This window comes from Taudactylus pleione, unplaced genomic scaffold (assembly GCF_031769625.1).
Source record: "Taudactylus pleione unplaced genomic scaffold, aTauple2 ptg000229l, whole genome shotgun sequence".
In the NCBI taxonomy this organism is placed as follows: domain Eukaryota; kingdom Metazoa; phylum Chordata; class Amphibia; order Anura; family Myobatrachidae; genus Taudactylus; species Taudactylus pleione.
In genome coordinates, this window is record NW_028284631.1 from 84,690 (window position 1) to 112,276 (window position 27,587).

Genomic DNA, 27,587 nt, shown 5'->3' on the forward strand with positions numbered 1-27,587 from the left:
CTTTGTTAATTGTGCATTAAAATATGGTGCATGCTACTATTTTCTTGTTAATAACCTCCTCTAACATCTCCAAGAAATCGTCACACATTTTTGGTCACACAGCCACTCATGCAAGCGTACGTGTGCTATTAAGCTGCAACCATTTTCTTGTAGCACACGTTCTCCTTATTCTTCTCTCCTGTGTTTCTTCCATGGTGGGCGGAGAGTGATTACCTCATCACACGGGTGCACACACTCATCCTGACCTCAGGAAGATTGCTAGACTCTTCAGAGAGTGAGGGAGATCACCACTATTTCAGGGAGTCTCCCAGACATTCAGGGAGAGTTGGCAAGTATGCTTATACCACTCATCAATCTATAACTTAATGTTACTAAACCACATTTGTAGAGCATTTTTATCCTATAGAAAAGACTTTTCACATATTGTCCCAGATGTATAGGGCTCTGATTTGCTGGTCCCTGTGCCAGTTTGGTGATATAGCCGCTATATTTAAAATAGGAATTAGTTTCAAGGCTAAAACAATCTCGCCGGGACCATCAAATCAGAACCTATAACATATAGGTGTCCTTTATGCAATAAGGAACATTTATAGGCGTACATGTTGATAATACTGCTGTCTAAAGGTGCCTACACACTAAAATATGCCCAAATCGTGAGTATCCACTCACGATCACGATGCCGATGTGCGTCCCCGCAGGTCGTACATCGCATCTTCAGATCTGCCATGCTGTAGGGCATATCTGACAATCTCAGTCACGATGCACTGGAATAGTTAGGAGGCACGATAGATCGTGTGTCACATTGGACAGTTGTTAACACCAAATCGTGCCCACGACTGCCAGGGAGAGTGCAAGGAGAAATCGGACACAATGTGGGATCGTGAGCACATCGCCAAGTGTGTAGGCACCTTAACAGTGGACACCAGCAGCTAATAATTCCCCAACAGCAAATAGATTTGTTACTCTATTACAGGGATGGGGAACCTCAGGCCCGGGGGCCATATAAGGCCCCCAGAATCATTTGGTCTGGCCCTCTGAGTTTTTTTCTGCTAGCCTCATTTGGCATCCAAAATCTGGGCAGCAGTGCCGCCTGGTGCGTCCTTAGGACGCTTCAGACGGTCACACCGCTGCCCTTACAGCTCCCTGGAGCACACGCAAATAACTTAGCGCTAATAGGTTAGAGAAATCAAATAACAATGCAGCAGTGAAAAGAGGTGATTGTCAACCAAACTAGCAGAAACAGAAAAAATATAAACACTGCGCTCTGATATTTACGTTGGGACATATGCAATGATATATAAGGTTAAAAATTGGTAATTTATTTCACCATAAACAATGACACAATCTCATAAACAGGTCTAAATTAAGTCATATATTTTAAAACACATATAATATGGCAAACTGGCTGCAGAAATAGGAGTTGATCAGGCTCCTGATCTACAGAATAGTAACACTGTGGCGAAATATATTTTGCAACAAATAGTTTGTCAATTATAAATATAATCCTAAAGTCAAGGCCTTAAAGATGATAATAAAAGAATACTCTGTATAGTTTTACATAAGTAGAAACCAATGCCTGAAAAGGTTTATATTATCCCTGTGGATGTAACATGTTCCTGATAGGTATTAAAGTTTGTCGTGGAGTGATATTATGTATGTTATAGACGCATAGGGGGTCATTCAGAGTCGGTCGCAAGCACTGAGCGCTCGCAACCGACTCGATGTTGCCCCACATGCGCGAGACCCGGCTGGCGACGGACGCTCCGTCGCTAGGGGTCTCGCAGCAGACGGGGCAAGCTGTCGATGGTGAGTGACAGCCCGCCCCGTTTGGGAGGCGGGCAGGGGGCGTGCCTGCCCAAACTGAGGCGTTCCCGCCGGAACACTTGCCGTTTGGGGGCGGCCCCACTGACATCATTGCTGATGTCAGTGGGAAGCTTCCTGCTCGATCAGAGCAGGAAGCTCCCTGGGGCTTACGAGTGCCCAGACCCAACCTTAGGGTCTAGTCGTAAGCCCCGATGGTCGCGATGGTCTTGAGTCTTGACCATCGTGTCCATCACCCATGTCGGTTGCTAGAGCTGTGGGTGTTAACCCACAGCTTAGCGATCAACAAGGAGGTGGTCGTTCAGGATCCAAGCGGCCGCCCTGATTCAGGGCGACCGCTTGCAACTAACGACCGCCTCTGAATGAGGTCCATTCAAAAGTAGCGATATGAACACCTGTAGGTGTATAGATATAGTCCCGTGTAGATATAACACTTTAATAAGTGAGATGTCAATATACAATACCCGTGGACAGGTTCATCGTAGCACCAGAAGATATCTGGATAACAACAGTGGGTTACCACAAGACAGACTCCACTTCAACCGAGGAGGTGAACAAGTGGAACGGACAATCAGGCAGTCAGACTACATGTATCAGCGGCTCTGAGAGTGGGCTAATCTCCGTCCTTGTGGTAAGTCTGACACAGCAGCTGGAGAGTGATGAACGGCAGGCAGCTCCTGTCTCCGACTGGTTGGTGGGGCAAAGCACAAACAGGTGGTGACCAGCAGGCAGGACAACCAAGTGTGCTTGATCCATAGTCGGGGCCTACCTCGTCTCAGCAATAGCCTTACAAGCAGAATCTCACGCCAGTGGAATACAGCGGTGAGCGGCTTCTGACAGGAGAAAGGCAGATATTGGCCATGCAGGGAAGGTATCCAGGATTCCTTGTAGGAGAGCAGCAATGCGTTTCGGCTATACTGTAGCTTTTATCAAGCCAGAATGCTCTCCTTTTTCTATTCTGCTGTATAAATAGCAGCAGACTTCTAGGTACTGGATAATTGAACAACTGATTTTAAACATTTATAGTATGATCCCATGTTTAACAGGATGGGTCTAATAAATCTTGATTTTGTGGGAAATACAGAGGTTATTTCCAACACAAAAACATAGAATAGTATCAGTATATACATACATATTTTAATCCATAACAATCACTTAGCAATATTTAATATTAAACTATTGTTGCATATAAACTTCTCATGTTGATTATATACACAGCCTAATGTCCCAACAAAAAAATATTTTTAACATCATCAATTAATGAGGATATTAAAAATATAAAAATATAAATATTAAAAATAACCAATTCATAAAAAGAGAGAAATGGAAGAGAGAGGGGAAAGACATTTTTATAGTCAGAATAATAATATTAAATAAATAAATAGATATAATTATATATATATATATATATATATATACTGTGTATATATATACAAATAAATATAAAGAAATTAATAAAAAAAGATTATATATATATATATATATAATTTTATATATATATATATGTATGAAAAATTAATACCAAGGCTCTGAGGATGCTCTGGGCATTGCTGTAATCATCGGTGATTGTGGCCCCGCCCTGTGTGACATCACATGGAGGGGGCATGGCCTGCACCAGGCCCACAGATAATGTTATATATATCAAAATGGCCCTCGGCAGAAAAAAGGTTCCCCACCCCTGCTCTATTATTATGTATCAAGTGCTCCTCACACCTCTGAGATTGTAAGCTCATTGGGCCAGGGCACCTCACCTTCTGTTCCATATCACTGTATGTAATTGTATCATGTCATGATCCTGTCAGTGTACAGAGATGTGTAACATCTCAGCACTTTATAAGTGAAAAAATAATGGCTAGACACAAATACATAAAATAATAAATACATCACAGAATCATTTGCCAATTGTGACTTAAAGTACTAATTTCTACTTCAGGGTCCATAGGGTATCCACAGGATACCTTGGGTATAGGTGTGACGTCAGTCGCAGGGCACCAAAGAGTTAAGCTTTCAGCCTCCCAGGATGCACTAGGTCCCCCTCCTATACCCCGCCCCCGGGCCAAGGCACCTCAGTTTAGTTTGGTGCCCGGCCGGAGTCGGGTGCACCTGTTGGAGTGGGGGCTAGAAGAGCCCCTGAAGCTTTTTCTTCATGCAGCTGTGGCTGCACATCTGGATGAACAGCATGGACAGTCAGTCCTGACGTCCATGCTGTCTTCCCTACACCCCGCCGGTACCAGAACGCCGGTACTGATCCGGGGATGCTGGTGGGCGTCTGGGGTCACAGCTAGCGGTGACCCCAGATGCTCCGGACCATGGCCGGATTCAAGGGGGACAGAGGTAAGCAGCGGGGTCCCGCGGTGGGTCCCCGCTGATCACATGGTCCTAAGTCCCCAGGCAGGGGGCTCCCTGGGGACTGGCTGCAGCGTGGAGCCAGGCGACCAACCTGCGCTTCCACTACCCCCTGGGACAGCGGACCGCAGCAGAGCGGTAGCACTGCGGCGTCCCAGGGGTTAAATGCATGCCAGGGGAGCGCGCCTTCCCTGTCTCACAGCCGGCGCCTCCCCCGCTGCACACAGCCCTCTCTGCATGCTGCCGAATGGTCCTGTGGCAGCGCTCCTCCCCCAGGCCAGCCTCCTCTCTGCTCCTCGGCGGCCATCTTCTCCAGAACGCATGGTGAACGCTGCTGGAAGCGCTGGACGGAAGCATCGTGGTCTGGGTCCCCCCGCATACCTCTCCTCCGCTGTGGCTCAGGTCTGTGTATGCAGCGCTGTGTCCTACCAGGCCCTGTGTCTGTGTAGTTGAGTAATCAGCGCTGTTAGTGCAGGAATTGTTATTTCTCTGCATTGTATGTGACTGTGCTAGCGCTGCCTGTAACTTTTCTTCTCTAAACTGTCAGCTTTATTACTGTCCCTGTTCTTCTACTAAAGCCCTTGCGGTGCGGTGCTGCAGGGTGGTCTCTCGCCTATTTAATACTTAATTGGTGAGAGAGGTCACATACGTGGTGCCATCATGCCTGAAAGTGATTTTCCCCTCCGGCTACAGTGTACCACGTGCAAAGTACCGTTAGCGGAGGGGGAGGGTAGCGCGGAGGGCCTTTGCCGGCAGTGTTTGTCCATGGCGCGGCCTATTACGGTTACAGCACCGGTACAGGAGCCGCCCTGGGCTTGTTTCGCTCAGGCGTTAACAGCTTTAGTGGGCCAGTTAGCTCCGCAGCCCGCGTTTACTCCGATGGGTTTGTCCCAGCAGTCTGTGGTGTCGTCACCCATGCAGGGGTTCCCACGACAATTGGTGGTACCCCACAGTCTCCCTATTTCCCCGCTCCCGGGTTCTCAGGAGCCAGCGTGGGTTAACTCCCTGATGAGTTCTGTACAGCACTTGTCGGATGTGTTGCAAGGGGAGTCTGTGATGCGGCCTCATAAAAGGCCGGTGGCGTCTCTGTCCGCTCCTTATGAGGATGACGAAGGGACGTCTGATGATGGGGAGATTCTGGATCCTTACGATCAGGAACCTCTCCATACTAAGGACGCTGATGCTAAGTCCAAAGTATATATTCCTGGACTTATTCGGGTGGTCCGCACAGCCTTGGTGATTGAGGACGAAGTTCCCCCAGCGGCTAAATCTAAGTATGCCTTTTTCAAAGATGTGAAGGGCGATGCCACAGTCTTTCCTCTTTCGGGTCAGTTGGTGGACCATTTAGAGGAGGCGTGGAAACAACCTGGCAAAAGATACCAGCCGCAGAGACGCCTGGCGGTGGCTTATCCGTTCGCGGATAATTATTTTGCTAAGTGGGAATCCCCTCCACAGGTGGATTCTCACGTGACCCGTCTTGTTGACCGTAGTGCCACATTGCCGATGCCATCCACGTCCTCCCTTAAGGATGCTACGGACCGCAAGGTAGAAATCTGCCTGAAGTCCGCTTATTCCCTTGCAGGGGGGGCAGCACGGCCGGCTATGGCCATTTGCTGGGTTGCCAGAGCGATGGAGCGCTGGGCGGATTCATTAGAGGCTTCTTTTGAATCCGACTGTCCGGCTGAACAGGCGGAGTTGATTGGCAATCTCCGTGATTCGGCCACCTACATCAACGAGGCGGCTCTAGACATTAGTACTCTGGTGTCTAGAATTTCTTCAGCAGCGGTAGCTGCTCGTCGCACCTTGTGGCTGCGATCCTGGAAGGCGGACGCAGATTCCAGGAAAGGTCTGGAAGCGTTGCCGTTTACCGGAGAAGTTCTCTTCAGTCAGGATCTGGATAAGATTGTGGCCACGCTGGCGGCAGCCAAATCTGCTTGTCTCCCGTCGGCCGCTGCTCCTTCTGGTTCGGGACCATCGTCCTTTCGGTCATCTAGGGCCCAGGGCAGGCCCAAACCACAGTCGTTTCCTCGACAGGCTGGCCCTAAGAAATTGGTCAAGCCCCGGAAGCAGGCATGGAGTACCAGACGTCCGGCCCCCAAGCCAGATGACAAGCCTGCGGCCTGACGGTCCGGGCCTCCCTTTGGGGGATCCCAGGGTGGGAGGCCGCCTGCTACAGTTCGCCCAGTGTTGGTCGACCACTACGACAGACACTTGGGTTCTGGAGGTGGTTTCCCACGGATACGCCCTCTTTCCGGCACAGACCCCCGGCTCGCTTCTTCACCACGGGTCTCCCATCAGACCGGAACAAGGCTACGGAGCTGCGGAAGGTATTGCACACTATGCTCCAGGCTGGAGTTATAGTGCCTGTTCCATTCTCCCAGAGGGGCCAGGGTTTCTATTCAAATCTATTTTTGGTACAGAAACCCAATGGGTCATATCGTCCGATTCTCAACCTCAAAGCACTCAACAAGTCTTTGCGGGTCCCGAAGTTTCGGATGGAGACCCTACGGTCCATCATTCTGGCGCTGGAACCTGGGGACTACTTGGTGTCATTGGACATACAGGACGCTTACCTGCATGTCCCTATTCTTTTGCGCCATCAACAGTTCCTCAGGTTTGCAATCCGCAGCGACCACTTCCAGTTTCGGGCGTTACCTTTTGGCCTGGCAACAGCACCACGTGTTTTCGCCAAGGTGATGGCGGTCATGGCGGCTTCTCTGCGGCTGCAGGGAGTCCGCATGTTACCGTATTTGGACGACCTGTTATTGGTGGCAGGATCTCCAGAGCTCCTGTTACGCCACTTGGACCTGACCATTGCACTGCTGCAACGGCACGGCTGGCTAATCAACTGGCAGAAGTCCACTCTAATCCCGTCTCGGAGGATTCTGCATCTTGGAGCCTTATTGGACTCGGGACAGCAAAGGATCTTCGTGACGGAGGACAAGATCTCTGCTTTACAGTCAAGGGTGCGCAGTTGCCTGCACAGCCGCCGGGTGTCCTTACACTCGGCGATGAGGTTACTGGGCTCCATGGTGTCGGTGTTCGACATGGTGGAATACGCCCAGTTTCACTCCAGACCTCTGCAGCACCTGATCCTGTCCAAGTGGAACGGGCTGACTCAGTCTCTGAAGTCCCAGACGATTGTGCTCACCCAGGAGGTTCGCCTGTCCCTTACGTGGTGGTTACAGACGACCCACCTCAACAAGGGACGTCCGTTCTGGGTTCCAAATTGGGTCCTGTTGACAACGGACGCCAGTCTTCGGGGCTGGGGAGCAGTTTCGGGTCCACACTTGTTCCAGGGCAGGTGGACGCCGACAGAAGCGGAGCTTCCAATAAATATCTTGGAACTCCGTGCGGTCTTCAATGCTCTCCAGCAGGCACAGCGGTTTCTCCAGGGTCGCCCGGTGCAGGTCCAGTCGGACAACGCTACCACCGTGGCCTACATAAACAGGCAAGGAGGAACTCGCAGTCGGGCGGCTCTCGTAGAGGTCTCTCGGATCCTGGTTTGGGCGGAGCGCAATCTTCCGGCCATATCAGCGGTCTTCATCCCGGGAGTGCTCAATTGGGAGGCGGACTTTCGAAGTCGCCAGGACGTTCATCCGGGGGAATGGTCCCTGCACCCGGACGTTTTTCAACTACTGGTGGACAGGTGGGGTCTTCCAGAAATCGACCTCATGGCGTCCCGGCACAACAACAAGTTGCCGGTGTACGGGTCTCGCACAAGAGACGAAGGGGCGTCTCTGGTGGATGCTCTGTCCGTCCGGTGGACGTTCCGGTTCGCATACCTGTTCCCTCCGGTCTCCCTTCTTCCACGGGTAATCCGGAAATTCAAACAGGAAGGAGGGACGCTCCTGTTGATAGCTCCCGCGTGGCCCAGACGGCACTGGTTCTCAGACCTTCAGGGTCTGTCCGTGGACAGTCCTCTGCGGTTGCCGCTACGACCGGACCTTCTGTCTCAGGGTCCTTGCCTTCACCCGGACCTGACTCGGCTGTCTTTGACGGCGTGGCTGTTGAGACGGCCATGCTGAGGTCCCGGGGGTTTTCCAGCTCTGTGGTGCGTACCATGTTACGAGCTCGGAAACCGTCTTCCGCGAGGATATACCATCGCGTGTGGCATACGTTCTTCCAGTGGTGTCGACCGAGAGGTTATGCACCGCGGGAGTTTCGTCTGTCTCGGATTCTCGCCTTCCTGCAAGCGGGACTAGATCATGGGCTTCGCCTTGCTTCTTTGAAGGTACAGGTTTCGGCCCTATCTGTCTGGTTTCACCGTAGGATTGCTACAATCCCGGATGTGCGCACCTTTATGCAGGGTGTTCTCCGCATTCAGCAGCCCTTTGTTCCACCTGTGGCGCCTTGGGATTTGGCTGTGGTCCTGAGGGCTCTCCAAGGACCGCCGTTTGAACCACTGGGCTCAGTGGATCTTAAATGGCTAACAGCTAAGACTGTTTTCCTTCTGGCCATTGCTTCGGCCAGACGTGTTTCTGAGTTAGGGGCTCTTTCTTGTAGACCCCCTTTCTTGGTTTTTTATGGGAACAGGGCAGTGCTTCGCACTCGGCCCGAGTTTCTTCCCAAAGTTGTTTCCCAGTTTCATGTTAACGAGGAAATAGTTGTTCCGGCCTTTAACTCACCGGGTCTTTCCGTGGGTGAGGCCTCTTTGGATGTTGTGCGGGCCTTAAGGACTTATGTTGACCGCACTTCTTCGTTTAGGAAGTCGGACGCTTTGTTTGTCCTCTATGGCTTCCGTAAAAAGGGTTGGCCTGCTTCAAAGCAAACTTTGGCAGCCTGGATCCGTATGGCTATTTCTGAAGCTTATCTTCATGAAGGCCTACCGGTCCCTCCTTCTCTGAAGGCTCATTCCACTAGGTCTGTGGGTCCTTCGTGGGCAGCTCGACGTGGTGCCTCGGCAGTTCAGATCTGCAAGGCTGCTACGTGGTCTTCTGTCCATACCTTCGTGAGGTACTACAGGTTTGACACCTTCGCCTCTCAGGATGCTTCCTTCGGGCGGCGGATTCTCCTTTCTGCACAGGAGCGTCCCCACCCTTAAAGGATACTGCTTTGGGACATCCCCAAGGTATCCTGTGGATACCCTATGGACCCTGAAGTAGAAAATATGAGATATGGTAAGAACTTACCCTTGTTATCTCTATTTCTACGAAGTCCATAGGGTTCCACAGGACTCCCGCCCTGTCGCACCTGTGCTGCAGATGGGCTTTGCTCTGGTCACCGGTTTTCCGTCTCCCTCTGGTGAGAATGTGATTCTTGTATGTGTCCAGATCTTTGTTCTCTCTCTTCCTTCTCCTCCTCCGGCCTATGGCTTGGTAACTAACTGAGGTGCCTTGGCCCGGGGGCGGGGTATAGGAGGGGGACCTAGTGCATCCTGGGAGGCTGAAAGCTTAACTCTTTGGTGCCCTGCGACTGACGTCACACCTATACCCAAGGTATCCTGTGGAACCCTATGGACTTCGTAGAAATAGAGATAACAAGGGTAAGTTCTTACCATATCTCATATTTTTCTAGGGTATTTTAGCACTACTATTGGTGAATCAAACCTCATTCTTTATGGTCTAAGATCAATTTAGTTTCAGCCCATCCTTTGCCTCCTAACCTATGACTCTGAAGCTATTGTAGAGCTACAGGTCCCTTAGTGTCCTGTCAGGCATTGACTGTATCATAAAACAAAGCACAAAAAACAAAGCACAAGGGGTATATATACTAAATATTTACTAAAATGCGAGGTGATTCTACTTAACATTTATCTAGCACCTTCTAGAAGACAATAGTTAGAATCTGGTTGCTATAGGCAACATCTCCACTTCTAAAAACCGGCACTTTAGTAAATATACCCCCAAGAGTTTGTTTTTGTTAGTGCTAGAAGTTTCTTGTAAATATAACACTCAAATAATTGGTGAGTAATTTAAGCTGTCTCCTAAAAAGGTTTTTTTTTGCCTTTCCCTAAATCCAATTCTACAGAAAAACACACAATACAGACAGCACTGTGACCCAGCAAGAGATCCAGTGCAGCCTCTCCGGCCGTGTTGGATCCCATGCATACCTCCCAGCTTTTGGGTACAGCAGATCAGGACCTTTTCGCGTGCCCAAAAATGGAGCGTGACTTTGTGACATGGTGTAGCATCATAGGAAATGCTGTTCCCGCAAACCATGCCCCCGTTTATATCACGCTAGGGGCATTCCCAGCACTCTGGGAGCTGCTGGGCATGCCACCCAGTCCCTCTCTTCAGTACATAGGTGGCATGCACACAGCATCTTTTCACCAATTGTTCTGCTAAGCAAAGCAGCGGGTTAGAGGTGGTCTCCCAACCCCCACCCCAACCGCAGGACACTTAATCTTGGGATTGCTTGTCTCTGCAGGGAAAAGCTGTGCTTTATGCTACTTGATGAATCTCTGCCCCCTCAGAGGCGGAGCTCCAGCTCTAGGCCGGCCCTCAGAAATAAGCCCATGAGCAGCTTGGTTTATTATTTCTTTTTCTAAAATAGAATGGGACCGTGCTGACCAGGAAAACGTTTCATTCCTCCTGATTCCAAAAATGTGCAGTTCCTGCTATGGTGCATCTCCTCCGACTTGTGGCATCACACACTGCCATAGTGTGCAGCCAGAGAAGCCTGAAGAAGGTCCATGCAGGCAGGCAGCACACCAGAGGCAAAGAGACTCCAGAAAGTAAGACTACCCCAAACCAGTGAGGGTGGGAGACACCATTATTCTGATTTCATACTGGCTCTATTACACTGTACCAGCCCCTCCTGTGCCCCCATCCAAGACCAGATTACCAAATGGGTGGATGAGACTACAGCTCCTGGCCTCCACATAAAAATAAGCCCATCAAAGCATGATTACCAGCCACCCACATGTCGGCCATAAATCATAAATATTACAATTTTTCTCACAAAATTATTTTATGTATTAATCCTAATCCGAATCTATCTATAATATCTAATCTATTTCATTCATTTTCTATGCTTTGTTTCTAGATTATGGTAAAACCCTTGTCAGTGTAGCTGCCTGTCCTATATATCCTAAGTCCTTTGGCTATGCAGGAGTTAATGCTGCCTGATCCTGCTGCATCGCAGCATCTGATGAGTTTCAGGAATAAAAAAAAAAAAAGACTCTAACCAATCGGAGAGCAGATGGAGCTGCAAATCAGGATCCGTCTTGCATCTCGTATGTGTGAATGTGTGTGTGGGTACCAGACAGCTCCATCTGCCCTGACTTCCTGAGCTCAAGCCCCTGTGTGCGATGCAGTCTGCTCCCAGCTGTGGATGATCCCTGTCAATGACAGACTCAGTGGGTTGAAGTCTAGTGTCTCCCCCTTCTGGGGGGAAGGTAGGTGTGTGTGTGGTTTATGTGAGGGGGACAAGTGAATCCCTTTTTATGAGAATGTGGCCTGTGGATGAATAGATTATAGTATTCAGCACAACTGGATTATTTAAAAATGACTGTTTCACTGTTAAATACTGTATGCTGCGATGAAAGCTAAGATATACAGTATAATACATTACATAGAATAACACAGAATAATATCACAAGTCATTTCCGCAGCTTCCTGGGCCTAGTTCAGAAATAGAAAATGGGACTCCCCCGCAATCTTTGCTTAATGTCTAAATCCAGCAGATCACACAGAGCCAAACTGCGTTAAGACAGACAGCACATGAAGGTAAATATATTATTGAGATGAAAGCAAGCTGTAACCCATAGCATCTAAGACAGATATTAGCTTTCAGCAGTCTTGCACAAGCTTTGTTAATACAAATAATGTCCAGTTACTGTGCATTAGAACACATGAGCTTTATTGGCACTATATTATTTAATACACTTTTTCCCATACATAACAACTGTGCTTTTTGCAGCTAAATTTACTGGTGTATTCCTCTGCACACAGCACACTGCAGAAAAGTTCAGCAAGTGTATATGGAATGGGTGAGGCTAATTACAGTCTGTGTAATAATTACAGGGCTAGCTAGTATGATAATGAATAAGAGGATGTTTAGTTTACAGAACAATAAAGGACTAGTAAATATAACATTTTACTTACTAAATATGTCCCAGCTGCCTCCTACTCCATTCATTGTAAGGAGCTACAGTCAGAGCATAGTATATTCATTAACAGCCTACCCAATCATCAGCCGACTGCCTCCATGGCCTGCTGATCTGGTCTATAAAACGTGATGGATGGAGACAGTGAGTTTTCAGAGCTGCAGGACTCTTCTATATACAGTGTTCATGTATTGAATAGATGTAATGTTCTCTATCTGAGTGTAGTACAATCTTATTATGGCCATGTCCAATGGTAAGGTAAGTGACGGAAGGAGTACGTAGTCTTCTTTATTGCTATAAAGAATAATAATATTCTATTACAGTCATCCATGTCCAGTGATTTATGTTGTGTGAGCTCATTTCCGTTTCCTATGTCTGTGCAGAGTATAATAGAACTGTATTGTGATTATGGCTATTGGGTAGATTCATAACACTAGTGTAGTACACAATGCCTGAAGGTAGTATAATAAAATTGTATTATGGACATACAGGTATTCACTTATCATGTTGGGTAGGGGCAATGTTCTTTACCTACAAAGAGTGCTATAAAATGTAATCGCAGTCATTCTCACACATAGTGTCAGAAAGTGTAGATAATGTTCTGGTAAGTATAATATATTGTTTTATAATCATGTCCAGTGATTACGTTAAGTGAGGTTATCGGATTTCCTATAGCTATACAGAATTTAATAGAACTATATTTTGTGATTTTAACCATATATGCTGCCTGGTATACCCTGGCCTATGGGCTTCCCCTCCTCCCTTCCCCTTACCTGTTATTTTATGTACCTCCCACTTTTTCTTTGGAAAAATTAACATAAACCAATGTTGAAAAAAGTAAATAAATAAACGAAGCATAATTTGAGTTTGTCCTCAGTGAAGTAGGAGTAGTGCACTATTTCCAGTGTCTGACAGGCTTACCTCGGTACAGTTGAAATCCCAGTGGGTCCCATGCCTGATCATTTGCACAGACTGACTTGACAGCAACCCAGGGACCAAATATGAAGGCCAATGTTGTCACCTTGTCTGACTAGCGTCCCAGCCCTTCCATTCTCTGACCTTACCCCTGTCATCACCAGCCTCTGCTCTTTCCCTATCTGTGCCATTCTCTCCATTACCCTGACTGCATAAATTCTCTCTCCTTCCCCATCTGTCCCTGCTTTTCTGCCCTTCCCCTGTCTTGCCATCCACTCTACCTCCACTGTTTGTGCCAGCCTCTGTTCTGTCCTGTTTGTGTCAGTATGTATCCCTCTGTCTTCTCATGTGTGCCTTTGTTTGCCCTCCCCGGCTCAAACACACACATGCACTTTGGGGCATATCCAATTGAGTGCAAGGTTTTACCTGCAAAACTTACTGTGGTTATCGTGAAACAAGTTTCTATTACCACGGGCATGCACGCTGTCGATCGGCGCGCTGTTCAATAGAAATAAATTATCGCAAAATATTTTTACCTGCGGGAAATTTACAAACAATAAAAATAAAAATTGGAGAACAGTCTGTACACTAAAAAAAAATATATTCATTGGGTAACAGTAATAATATGTATTACTGTCCCAAAGAAAAGTATATTGTTCTTTAAAAATGGATGATGTGTGCATTTACAAAAATAAATTATAAAAAATAAAAAAGGTGATTTTGGGGTAATTTGAGGTCAATTAAAAAAAAATATATGAAAAGCTATTATTTTTAATTTAAATAAATAGTTAAATTAAATTTTGGGTGCATAAACTAATGGAAAATTTATTTGGGGGTTATTTGAGGCCATTTTTCATTAGTGGGAGTGTCCAAGGGGTTCTGATGCAAGTCTTGACATTTTTAACATAAAACAGGGATTTCCCCTGACTTTGTACCTGCTGGGGGCTGCGAGAAAAAAGCTACATTAATTCCTATTAAAATAAACGTGTGTGTGTTCCATACTGACCTACTCCGACTCCTGGAACATCCGGAGACTCCAAAATCTTGAGTGGCTCTCCAGGTAGAGTAGACAATAAACCTTCTATTGTCAGAGGGGTGCCCTGTGTAACACCATGTAATAAAAATACCTTCTTAATAAATTATATGAAATAAAGACTAGGAGACATGAGATTTGGCAGAATAATTAGTTAGCAATTTATTAAAATTATCTAATGAATATTAAACTAATCTAAATTGATCGAAAGTATGGTGGCAAAGAAAGGACGGCAACATTCAGCTTACTCCAAACCTGCAGCACATAGACATGCATACCAGCGGACACCGCCCAAGCAAGGTGCAGAGCAACCAAGAACTAAACAACTGTCAACAATAGGTATCCACTCAACCCTCTAACATGACTACCCACCCAGAAGGGTGATGACGCTATCCCCGGCAGGGTGATCCAGAGAACAAAAAAGTCAACGAAGGTGAGCGCACCCAAAGACTAAATGAGCATGCTAAAAAGTGAATGAGACTTGCAACCTAAGTGGCGACGTGTCATTCTTACCCGCCACCCAAAAACAGCCAACTACAAAAATCCAATGAAAAACACATAGGGAGGGTGGGAAGGCAGGAACAAAAGAGGCTTTGTCTCAGCCCACACAGCCTCACATACCAAAGTAAAACACACATACATCTAACCTAATAGGGCAACTTCAGTCACATGGTGTTACCCAAGCCAGCCCCCCCAGACTTGAGGTTTAACCCACTCCGTTCTCATCCAATCACTCTGTTTGTCGTCATACAGAAACCGTTTTTTTTGCCATCTGCTACTGCCCACATCCTGAGTGAAGTGGGTGATCCAGGCAGCTTGATAACATGCTTTGTGATACTGCCTCTGCTTTATGAAGCTGGGAATCGTAGCCTTGAATGGCAGGGGGTGGGACCATGGTGGAGCAAATGCTGCACCATGCCCCTCCCATCTGGTTGCACCATGCCATGCCCCACCTCTTCGCACCTCCCACCTGGCTGCACCCTTTCTTTTTCCTTCTGTATTTTATCTCTAATTTTGTATGTGCACCTCTATCTACTCATCTGTATCTCACTCAGGGCAGGAGGGTAACTTTCTGGAGCTTGAGCACAATGGGCATCACAAGAAGCCTGCAGGCTTTTTTTCATAAAAAGTCCCCGGAAAGGGATCCTTTGGATCTCTTTCCTTCCCTCTGCGAATTGCACATGTGCTGTCCGAAGGCCACACATTATGACTCCCCTGTCATAAACCCAGAAGTCAGTAGTTAGCCGGGACAGCTCTACATTGGAAGAACTGTCCTGGTATGTAAGTAATCATGTATACATGTTAATAAACGCTTGTTGTATACCGATGTTAATAAACTATTGTGAATAGGGGCGGGATGTATCGCAATATAATTAAGATACATGATACATCCTATCCTCAGTGTATCTACAATGGGTACATGGTGCCCTGTCCACAAAGGCGATCAAGGCAGGGGAGCACTGCATTGCCTGTTCACAATCCCTATAGTCCAAAAGAAACAAAAGATATGATGACAATCTAGACACAACCCCAGAATTTATTCACAATATTTCCAGGTCTGCACCAGTAGCAAATAATGGTGCAGTTTAAAATAAATATGATTAATGATAATGAGTTTTCCAAACAACACTATTTGCAAGTGAGCATGCACTCCCATAAGCTACAGTGCTTGTAGTCAGGGGCGTAAGTTCATGCCAGGTGCCTGGAAGCAAAATAGAGGGTGGTGCTCCCCCCCCTTCTGTCTCTCCAGCCCCCAGTGTCTCTTTAGCTCTAGCCAGCACCCTTCTGTCTCTCCTGACCCCAGTGTCTCTCCAGCTCTATCCAGCCCACTTCTGTCTCTACAGCAACCCAATGTCTCTCCAGCTCTAGTCAGCCTCCTAAAGAGGGAGGCCTGATATGAGTGAGCCGCACCATGAATCGCGACACTCAGCACCTTTATCTGCAAATTTATACCAATTCCTTTGCAACAAATATACTAATCCTAACTGCCCAGTACACTATAAGCAACTTTGTATGTAGCTACGATGGAACACAGATGCTAAATTAAGAAATAAGTACGAAAGTCCGGGAATCACTACCCATGGTGGAGCGTGTCAGTCTCTCTATTCATCTCACTCCATATGTTGCTTAAAGGATAAGTGTATGAGGACACATCTGTTCTCTATATAACTCTACATATCACTGAATATTTCTGCTTAACGTGGGTATTTCTCTGTTTGCTGATGACACATAGGGATAATGATCTTTTTTCTATCTATTTACTTTTTTTCAACAGTAATTGAAGAGGAACAATTTCTGCGGTGATGGTCAGGTTAACCTACTGTGCAAATCTAATTTGGATCTTGGCATATTCAGATGTGTGACCAAAAGCACCAACTGCCTATCACATGGATTCCCTCCAAAAGGTAAGAGCTGGATAAAGTAGTAAATTTATTTTTTTTATAATTTATTTTTGAATAATTGTTTTGCCATTCCTGGAGTCAGGTGGGGGGTGTATATAGTGTGGTAATCCAAATTAGCAAGCTTTGCTGGTATACTGTTGGTATGTTCTGTATACTTTCCCACTTCCTGTTATTTGTTCTGAAAGTAAATGCTTGATGATTAATGCACATTACATGGCAATAAAATATAATAATAATAAATGGCTTTACTGTAGAGTAAACATTGCACAGTTCCCAACAATAAATTATGAACAGTTATTTTATTTAAAGTCAAGCAGCTTCTTTTCACTTACATTTTTTGATGTTGCACATGAATAAGTAATCAGTTTGCTGTTGCAGTGTCACAAAGTGATTTCTCTTTGGGGTGTGCCTTCCCTATTAAATCTAGAAAACTACAAAGATTACAATTTGCAGCACCTGCTGGCCATTCAAGCTCTAGTCACTTTTACAGAATTTATACTGTGAGAACTACTGTGATTGTAATTCAAGTTTGCCATTCATGTTCGAGGTTTGCAATAAAAAAAACAAAACAAAGTTATTAATTAACTTGAATGTGCTCAAACTGGTTCGCACCCGTGCAAACTGGCTTGCAAGAAAGCATATTACTTTGAACAACAGGCTTGAACATGTTTGAAACAGCTCAAACATGTTCAGGTGTTTTGCAACTTGGAACCCCAAGTGTAAGTTGGATAAACTATGGTGTAATCCTTGGAGGATGAGCTCCAATCATAAGAACCTCTGTTTTATCAGGATTGAGTCACAGGCAGCCGTCACTCATCCACTTCTGGAGCTCAGCTAGATTTTAGGATAGGTATTGGGTTCTCAGTGCCCGGAACAAAACACAGGTACAGTTGTGTATCATCTGCATAGCAGTGATAGACCAGCCCATCACATCTGATTATTTCTCCCAGTGGTAGCATGTATACTGCAAATAGCATAGGACTAGGTGATAGGATAAAACCCTGGGGAAAACCGCACGGAAATGGCACTGGTGATGATGTCTATACTCCTCAAGAAATTCTCTCTGGCCTGCAGATGAGAAACCATTTTACCCAACTATATAATAATATATATAAATTCTTATTAAAAAAAAATTTCTGGACCTTACAGAGAGAAGAGAGGAGTAAACAGAGCATTATATTCCTGGAACTCTGGAAGAATCTCATTGTTTTGCAGTGCATATTGTCTTTTCTGTTACTAGGTATGTATAATAGTAATTATAGCTATAATTATTCCTTACACAGTAATGCAATTTGGCTATATTATATGTTACATCAGGGTCATATTAAACTATTGCTTGCACTGAAATGAGAACTGATATCCATATTTCTAAATTAGTAAAACAAAACAAAACAAAAAAAAACTTTCAAAGGGTATGTACTAACTTTCTCTCACTATAAATTGCAAAACTCACCTGGGCAACCAATCCGGAAAGATGATTTTTTTTCATTATTAGGTAGACTCACATATAAAACTGCTGACTTCCAAAAGCACATCAATTAATCATGAAAAGGGCATAATTTTCTATAACACAAAGTGTGCATAGGCCTGCAAATCTACAGTGTCATTGCTGGGCCCCTATCTACATTTTGGAGTCCGAAGATGCGTTATTCCACTCCTGTATGGACCCATTCAGGGCTATGAACAAGTATTAATAATACTGGACAGTGCCCTCAACCTGACAGCAATCAGGATATTGTGAGGGGCCTGGCGATCTGTGGTTGGGTAAAAGGCAGTAGAAGTGCCACAAATTATGTCTGGAACATTCAGTGTGACATGTAATAAGATAGAGGCCCAAATGTAATAGGCTCTGATTTGCTGGTCCCAGCATGAACCTGGTTGTACAGTATAACCACGTGAGTTAAAGCAGCAATTTGTTTTAAGACATAACCAGATTATTTTTGCCGTAAGAATTATTGCCACTTTAAATCTACTGGCTATATCGCTATAATCACGCCGGGTCCAGCAAATCAGAGACTATTACATTTGGGCCAGAGTCCCAGCCCAGGCCCCATGAATCTGGAGCCATTATATTTCAGGACAAGATATATTCTACATCAATACTGCTAATTGCTGGACATATCCAAGAGCCATGTAATGCATTTCTATATAAACAATTTATTATGTTTCCTCTATAAAGTAATGGCAGTAATGTTTCTGCATCTTTTTCAAAAGGGTCCAATAATTAGTTCCTCATCTCCATTAAAGGACCACAAAGCCTAAAGTACAAGTTGATCCAGAAAAACAAAGCATCTTGCAACATTGAAAATGTATGTATGTAAAATATCCCATGCCATGTGAGCAATTTATAATATATCAGATATTAAGGTTCTGAGAGCATCCCCTGTATTTGTATGCCATTATGTCATACAACTATTTTTACATCACAAGTTTTACTGGAAACAAATGTTTCTGTGTTTCATGATGGCGGCATCTGCGGGGAGGGTAACAGCTGGTATCTTCTAAAGGGAAGAGACGGGCAGATCACCAATGCTAATTATTGGCTATGTGCAGTCAAGCGCCTCAAATTGAGCCCATGTACAAAAATTATATTTTACAATATATTAATGATATTCCAGGGATGGATTAAAGATATATTATCTGACTATGGTGATAACTCTTACACCCAGAACTGAGGTGCCGTGAATCATGAACCACACTATAGTGTTAGTGGGATGGCTTTTTCTTTGCTCTTTTTTGCCATACAGTGCAATTGAGGCATGTCAGTGCATTAATATGTGCACAAACACTTCTGTACTGTAATAACACAGGGCCGGATTAAGGGCTACGTGGGCCTGGGCTGAAAATAATTGAGGGCCTATTTTGGAAAGTGGAGATGGTGAGACCAGTACTATGTGTGCGTAGCCAGTGCTATGTGGGCGTGTACAACCCCTACACTATCTGCCCCAATCCCCAAATATTTAACATTTTAAAAGTTTAAAAATGTAATCATTTTGTAAGGAACATAAAATGTAGTTTTTATACCTATGATTTATGGCGGATCATGTGGCCAGCTGGGCCTATTTTTGTGTGGAGGCCTGGAGCTGTAGTCCCATCCACCCCATTGTTAGTCTGGTCATGGTACTAAATACAATCAATCAATCACACAGACATAGTAACACAAAGTAATAATAGCAGTCCGAGTGTCCCCTTACTATGATAAGGACACAAATGAAGCAGAAATTAGTGGTATCATAGTGAAGACACTGGTCCAAAAGTAGTAGACTTTAAAGTGACATTATTGCCCATTCTAACGTGCGCACTTCTGGAAAAGAAGATTGATTTTACAGGAGCAGAATCTAGACACTCCCCTTTGTAACCACAAGGAGGATAAACAGGGGACTTTACACATATTCAGTTTTGCACTACTTGTAAATTAAATTTCTTGTATTTACATCTGTAAGCAGCTGAGTGCAAGTTATTTGTCCACACTGCAGACTGAAATGCTATGCTTCAGTAGGGTTACCCAGGGAAAACTTATACCCCTTTTCCACTGCCGCAATAACCCGGGTTATTGCTGGGTCAACCCTGGTCACGGCTCGGTGTAAAAGGTCCTGGATCGAGTGACCCGGGAATCCGACGCTGGCCGTTACCCGTGTTGAACCCGGGTAACAATGCAGTGTAAACAGTGCCACTGGGGTCACAATGACCCAGGTCATGCCTCAAACCAGTGGATTGGCTGGCTTCAGTAACATTTGGAGATGACATCATCTCCAAGCGTCCACTCTAATGCCGAAAGACTGGGTCCGATGTGAACGGCTTGACCTGGGAAAAAAAACAGGTCCAGCCGCCGGTGTGAATGGGGTAAAACCTGGCTCCCGGGCTCAGTCTGTACTGTTTCCGGCTTGGAGCCAGATTTTTGGTGGAAAAGGGGTATTTGTGAGTCCAGGGAACAAAAAACACTCTTTATGATCGAATTTCAATATATTAACTTCTGATATGCTGCAACCTTTAGAAACGTATATATTTATATTATTACTATTAGTAGCACTTTTAAACAAGGTTACTTGTATTTTAGGTTTGGTGGTCATTTAAAAGGCAAAACAGTTTGTTTACTGATGATGAAAAGGGTCCTCATAACTTACTACTTTTAAATTGATTTACTGAAGAAACAAATGGCACTTCCCTGTGATAGCCACACAGAAATGTAATCTATTGGAGAGAAACTTCCAACACATAACTTCTGGTCAGATATTATCAGCACAGCACATAACTTCTGGTCAGGTATTATCAGCACAGCACATAACATCTGGTCAGGTATTATCAGCACAGCACATAACTTCTGGTCAGATATTATCAGCACAACACATAACTCCTAGTCAGGTATTATCAGCACAGCACATAACTCCTGGTCAGGTATTATCAGCACAGAACATAACTCCTGGTCAGGTATTATCAGCACAGCACATAACTCCTGGTCAGGTATTATCAGCACAGAACATAACTCCTGGTCAGGTATTATCAGCACAGTACATAACTCCTGGTCAGGTATTATCAGCACGGCACATAACTTCTGGTCAGGTATTATCAGCACGGCACATAACTTCTGGTCAGGTATTATCAGCACAGAACATAACTTCTGGTCCGTTATTATCAGCACAGCACATAACTTCTGGTCAGGTATTATCAGCACGGCACATAACTTCTGGTCAGGTATTATCAGCACGGCACATAACTTCTGGTCAGGTATTATCAGCACAGAACATAACTTCTGGTCAGGTATTATCAGCACAGCACATAACTCCTGGTCAGGTATTATCAGCACAGCACATAACTCCTGGTCAGTTATTATCAGCACAGCACATAACTTCTGGTCAGGTATTATCAGCACAGAACATAACTTCTGGTCAGGTATTATCAGCACAGCACATAACTCCTGGTCAAGTATTATCAGCACGGCACATAACTCCTGGTCAGGTATTATCAGCACGGCACATAACTTCTGGTCAGGTATTATTATCAGCACGGCACATAACTCCTGGTCAGGTATTATCAGCACAGTACATAACTTCTGGTCAGGTATTATCAGCACAGTACATAACTCCTGGTCAGGTATTATCAGCACAGTACATAACTTCTGGTCAGGTATTATCAGCACAGTACATAACTCCTGGTCAGGTATTATCAGCACAGTACATAACTCCTGGTCAGGTATTATCAGCACAGCACATAACTTCTGGTCAGATATTATCAGCACAGCACATAACTCCTGGTCAGGTATTATCAGCACGGCACATAACTCCTGGTCAGGTATTATCAGCACGGCACATAACTCCTGGTCAGGTATTATCAGCACGGCACATAACTTCTGGTCAGGTATTATCAGCACGGCACATAACTTCTGGTCAGGTATTATCAGCACGGCACATAACTTCTGGTCAGGTATTATCAGCACGGCACATAACTCCTGGTCAGGTATTATCAGCACGGCACATAACTCCTGGTCAGGTATTATCAGCACGGCACATAACTTCTGGTCAGATATTACCAGCACGGCACATAACTTCTGGTCAGGTATTATTATCAGCACGGCACATAACTTCTGGTCCGTTATTATCAGCACAGCACATAACTTCTGGTCAGGTATTATCAGCACGGCACATAACTTCTGGTCAGGTATTATCAGCACAGAACATAACTTCTGGTCCGTTATTATCAGCACAGCACATAACTTCTGGTCAGGTATTATCAGCATGGCACATAACTTCTGGTCAGGTATTATCAGCACGGCACATAACTTCTGGTCAGGTATTATCAGCACGGCACATAACTTCTGGTCAGGTATTATTATCAGCACGGCACATAACTCCTGGTCAGGTATTATCAGCACAGTACATAACTTCTGGTCAGGTATTATCAGCACGGCACATAACTTCTGGTCAGGTATTATCAGCACGGCACATAACTTCTGGTCAGGTATTATTATCAGCACGGCACATAACTCCTGGTCAGGTATTATCAGCACAGTACATAACTTCTGGTCAGGTATTATCAGCACGGCACATAACTTCTGGTCAGGTATTATTATCAGCACAGCACATAACTTCTGGTCAGGTATTATCAGCACGGCACATAACTTCTGGTCAGGTATTATCAGCACGGCACATAACTTCTGGTCAGGTATTATTATCAGCACGGCACATAACTCCTGGTCAGGTATTATCAGCACAGCACATAACTCCTGGTCAGGTATTATCAGCACGGCACATAACTTCTGGTCAGGTATTATCAGCACGGCACAAAACTTCTGGTCAGTTATTATCAGCACGGCACATAACTTCTGGTCAGGTATTATCAGCACAGCACATAACTCCTGGTCAGGTATTATCAGCACGGCACATAACTTCTGGTCACAGAACATAACTTCTGGTCAGGTATTATCAGCACAGCACATAACTTCTGGTCAGGTATTATCAGCACGGCACAAAACTTCTGGTCAGTTATTATCAGCACAGCACATAACTTCTGGTCAGGTATTATCAGCACAGCACATAACTCCTGGTCAGGTATTATCAGCACGGCACATAACTTCTGGTCACAGAACATAACTTCTGGTCAGGTATTATCAGCACAGCACATAACTTCTGGTCAGGTATTATCAGCACAGCACATAACTTCTGGTCAGGTATTATTATCAGCACAGCACATAACTTCTGGTCAGGTATTATCAGCACGGAACATAACTTCTGGTCAGGTATTATTATCAGCACAGCACATAACTCCTGGTCAGGTATTATCAGCACGGAACATAACTTCTGGTCAGGTATTATTATCAGCACAGCACATAACTTCTGGTCAGGTATTATCAGCACGGCACATAACTTCTGGTCAGGTATTATTATCAGCACGGCCCATAACTTCTGGTCAGGTATTATCAGCACGGCACATAACTCCTGGTCAGGTATTATCAGCACGGAACATAACTTCTGGTCAGGTATTATTATCAGCACAGCCCATAACTTCTGGTCAGGTATTATCAGCACAGCACATAACTCCTGGTCAGGTATTATCAGCACAGCACATAACTCCTGGTCAGTTATTATCAGCACAGCACATAACTTCTGGTCAGGTATTATCAGCACAGAACATAACTTCTGGTCAGGTATTATCAGCACAGCACATAACTCCTGGTCAGGTATTATCAGCACAGCACATAACTCCTGGTCAGGTATTATCAGCACGGCACATAACTTCTGGTCAGGTATTATCAGCACGGCACAAAACTTCTGGTCAGTTATTATCAGCACGGCACATAACTTCTGGTCAGGTATTATCAGCACAGCACATAACTCCTGGTCAGGTATTATCAGCACGGCACATAACTTCTGGTCACAGAACATAACTTCTGGTCAGGTATTATCAGCACAGCACATAACTTCTGGTCAGGTATTATCAGCACGGCACAAAACTTCTGGTCAGTTATTATCAGCACAGCACATAACTTCTGGTCAGGTATTATCAGCACAGCACATAACTCCTGGTCAGGTATTATCAGCACGGCACATAACTTCTGTTCACAGAACATAACTTCTGGTCAGGTATTATCAGCACAGCACATAACTTCTGGTCAGGTATTATCAGCACAGCACATAACTTCTGGTCAGGTATTATTATCAGCACAGCACATAACTTCTGGTCAGGTATTATCAGCACGGAACATAACTTCTGGTCAGGTATTATTATCAGCACAGCACATAACTCCTGGTCAGGTATTATCAGCACGGAACATAACTTCTGGTCAGGTATTATTATCAGCACAGCACATAACTTCTGGTCAGGTATTATCAGCACGGCACATAACTTCTGGTCAGGTATTATTATCAGCACGGCCCATAACTTCTGGTCAGGTATTATCAGCACGGCACATAACTCCTGGTCAGGTATTATCAGCACGGAACATAACTTCTGGTCAGGTATTATTATCAGCACAGCCCATAACTTCTGGTCAGGTATTATCAGCACAGCACATAACTCCTGGTCAGGTATTATCAGCACAGCACATAACTCCTGGTCAGTTATTATCAGCACAGCACATAACTTCTGGTCAGGTATTATCAGCACAGAACATAACTTCTGGTCAGGTATTATCAGCACAGCACATAACTCCTGGTCAGGTATTATCAGCACGGCACATAACTCCTGGTCAGGTATTATCAGCACGGCACATAACTTCTGGTCAGGTATTATTATCAGCCCGGCACATAACTCCTGGTCAGGTATTATCAGCACAGTACATAACTTCTGGTCAGGTATTATCAGCACAGTACATAACTCCTGGTCAGGTATTATCAGCACAGTACATAACTTCTGGTCAGGTATTATCAGCACAGCACATAACTCCTGGTCAGGTATTATCAGCAAAGTACATAACTCCTGGTCAGGTATTATCAGCACAGCACATAACTTCTGGTCAGATATTATCAGCACAGCACATAACTCCTGGTCAGGTATTATCAGCACGGCACATAACTTCTGGTCAGGTATTATCAGCACGGCACATAACTTCTGGTCAGGTATTATCAGCACGGCACATAACTTCTGGTCAGGTATTATCAGCACGGCACATAACTCCTGGTCAGGTATTATCAGCACGGCACATAACTCCTGGTCAGGTATTATCAGCACGGCACATAACTTCTGCTCAGGTATTATCAGCACGGAACATAACTTCTGGTCAGGTATTATCAGCACGGCACATAACTCCTGGTCAGGTATTATCAGCACGGCACATAACTTCTGGTCACAGAACATAACTTCTGGTGAGGTATTATTATCAGTGTGGCAGCACAGTAGCAATAACCACAAAGCCTAGTTAGTGTAAGATATCCTACAATAGAGGTAAATCAGCGTAAGGTTCACGAGGACTGCCAGTAAATCCACGTTCAATCCAGGGGGGGGGGGGGGGCACACCATGAGATAGCAAATTGTACTGTATGTCATGTAGTTTTTGTATTTTGTCTTGTATACTATGGCCCGACGCCTGCACACAGGTTAAAACTAACATAGCGGCTCCAGAACTACAGATGCAAAGCAGAATTAAGGAAAGTATTAGTACAGCATTATTTATTTTATTGGAAGAGAGGAAAGAGGGGCTAAATGGATTCTTCTTTAGGAAAGTATCAGTTCTCATCAGGGGATGTATCAGTAGTTGAAGTGGGAAACTATATTAATAACAGTGGTCCCTTTAATATCAGTAAAATGGAAGTCCAGTCCGGCTAACTCCCCATTAACTTCCATTACCCAATGTGTGAGGGATAGCGCTATGATTTTCTGTGCAGGTTTCATTTGCTCTTTATTACACAGCCTATTTATACAATCTTATAGTTGGCATATTTCCTCCTCTATTCATCTCTCCTTAGCAATGACCTCTATTCTATACTCAGGTCCTGTGTGTGCCTTTGTAGCCACCTGGCTAGTGTACAGCCACGTATGGCCCCTGTTTGCTATCTACTGCATCTGGTTGATCTCTGATTGGAAAACACCAGAGAGAGGTTAGTAATAAAACATGCAGCATGTCCCATACTGTCACAATGGAGAAATCCCACCAGGGCACACTTTTTCAGGAGCCACCTTCCACACACACTAATACCAGGTACACACTTGGCTGACGGATCGGCCTTCTGGCCGACGTGGTGTGTATGTAGGTGTGCATACACACTTACCGACCTACCGATATGTCTGGCCACATGATCCGGTAGTGATGTCATTGTCTGAGGTTCCTGCAATCAGCATAACGGGTCGGTCGTCTGTGCATCCTGGCATACTGTATGTGCACAATATATCTATGAACTGCGTCGTTCACAGATATAACGTGTGTACACACACACTGGTCAATGGCTGGAACGATATATTGTTCGACGGCTGTACAAACGATATATCATCCAGTGCATACCCAGTATTAGTAGACTTGAGGTTCCGGTGTTGTATCTGATGGATTGGTGCATACCTTCCAAAATTACCAAAGAGGCATGGGTTCTGTTTGATGTTGGCTCTGAAAAGGTATGGTCTATTGGGCCATATAATTATCCATTTTTATTGAATAATAATGCAGAAATAATACTGCTCTCAACCTTTATGTTGTGCCTGATGGGTTGTATATTAATGTCAAGATAGGTACACATGGGTAAATTATGTAAACTTTACTTGAGGCATATATAATGACATAACTGCAGTACAAAATAATCAAATTTGGAGTGTGTAACTCGAAAAAATCAACAACTAAGTGTATCTCAGACTAATAATGTTACACTCTTGTCGCAAAGAACTAGACATAATATGTTAATGTTGTTATAGGTGAACTGCAGCGTCCCGCTAGTTCCGCTATGTTATACTTCAATATGGTACACTAGAAGTGTTCGCAGGTCAGCCTTGGAAGTCCGGGCTGTCTTCTGGACGGGATGGGAGCTGGCCCTTTTGAGCAGGTAACAGGGACTCTGGACTGCTCATTAAACTAGGTGATGAACAGACCAGTGGTCCGTCATTGTGCAGGCGTCCCCCAGTGTCCGTGATTCATCAGTAGTGCAGCCACTGCCTACGGAGGGGATGACGGCTTGGGTTTGTGTGGAACCTTACTTCGGGTATCCCCTCCACTTTGGAGACTCCCCTGCTGCCTCTCGCGTCGCTCTGCTCCTTCTCCCGCCTTTTGTCCCCTGAAGCTGGAGGTGGTACAAGCTACTAGATGCGACTCCGGCGTCTTCACTTTCCGGTGCTTATGGGTCACATGACTGGACTTCAGCGATGTTCAGCCACTGGAATAACTATCGTAGGTGCAGGAGGTGCAGCTGCTAAGGGGCCCGGGCCGCCTCGGGGGCCTGGCCCTCTCTCTGCATCTACACTGCCAGGCCAGCCCGCATCCTCCTTCAGCAGTGTTCTGCGCAGCGCAGGCACATCTGCCCTCCATCATGTCACTGTGTGAACAAATAGTTACTTACACACATTACCTTTTTATTTCTAACTCCCTGAATCTCCTAGCCATTACTGA

At 45.2% G+C, this 27,587-nt stretch overlaps 1 protein-coding gene across 5 annotated transcripts in view; it reads left to right on the forward strand.

The window, feature by feature from the left end:
• The first annotated feature begins 246 nt into the window (after positions 1–246).
• Positions 247–27,587, forward strand: part of LOC148517001 (diacylglycerol O-acyltransferase 2-like) — a 72,910-nt gene continuing 45,569 nt past the window's right edge. The window contains exons 1-5 of one of the 5 annotated variants that reach the window (XM_088479177.1): positions 247–332; positions 10,663–10,843; positions 16,441–16,570; positions 17,717–17,807; positions 25,990–26,097. In XM_088479177.1, coding sequence (XP_088335303.1) covers positions 16,553–16,570; positions 17,717–17,807; positions 25,990–26,097 — 217 coding nt within the window. In that variant the 5' untranslated portion in view covers positions 247–332; positions 10,663–10,843; positions 16,441–16,552. Of the gene's footprint in view, positions 333–10,662; positions 10,844–11,369; positions 11,507–11,633; positions 11,838–16,440; positions 16,571–17,716; positions 17,808–25,989; positions 26,098–27,587 lie in introns of those variants that run through there. The other 4 variants (XM_088479176.1, XM_088479175.1, XM_088479178.1 and 1 more) reach the window with 4 other exon arrangements.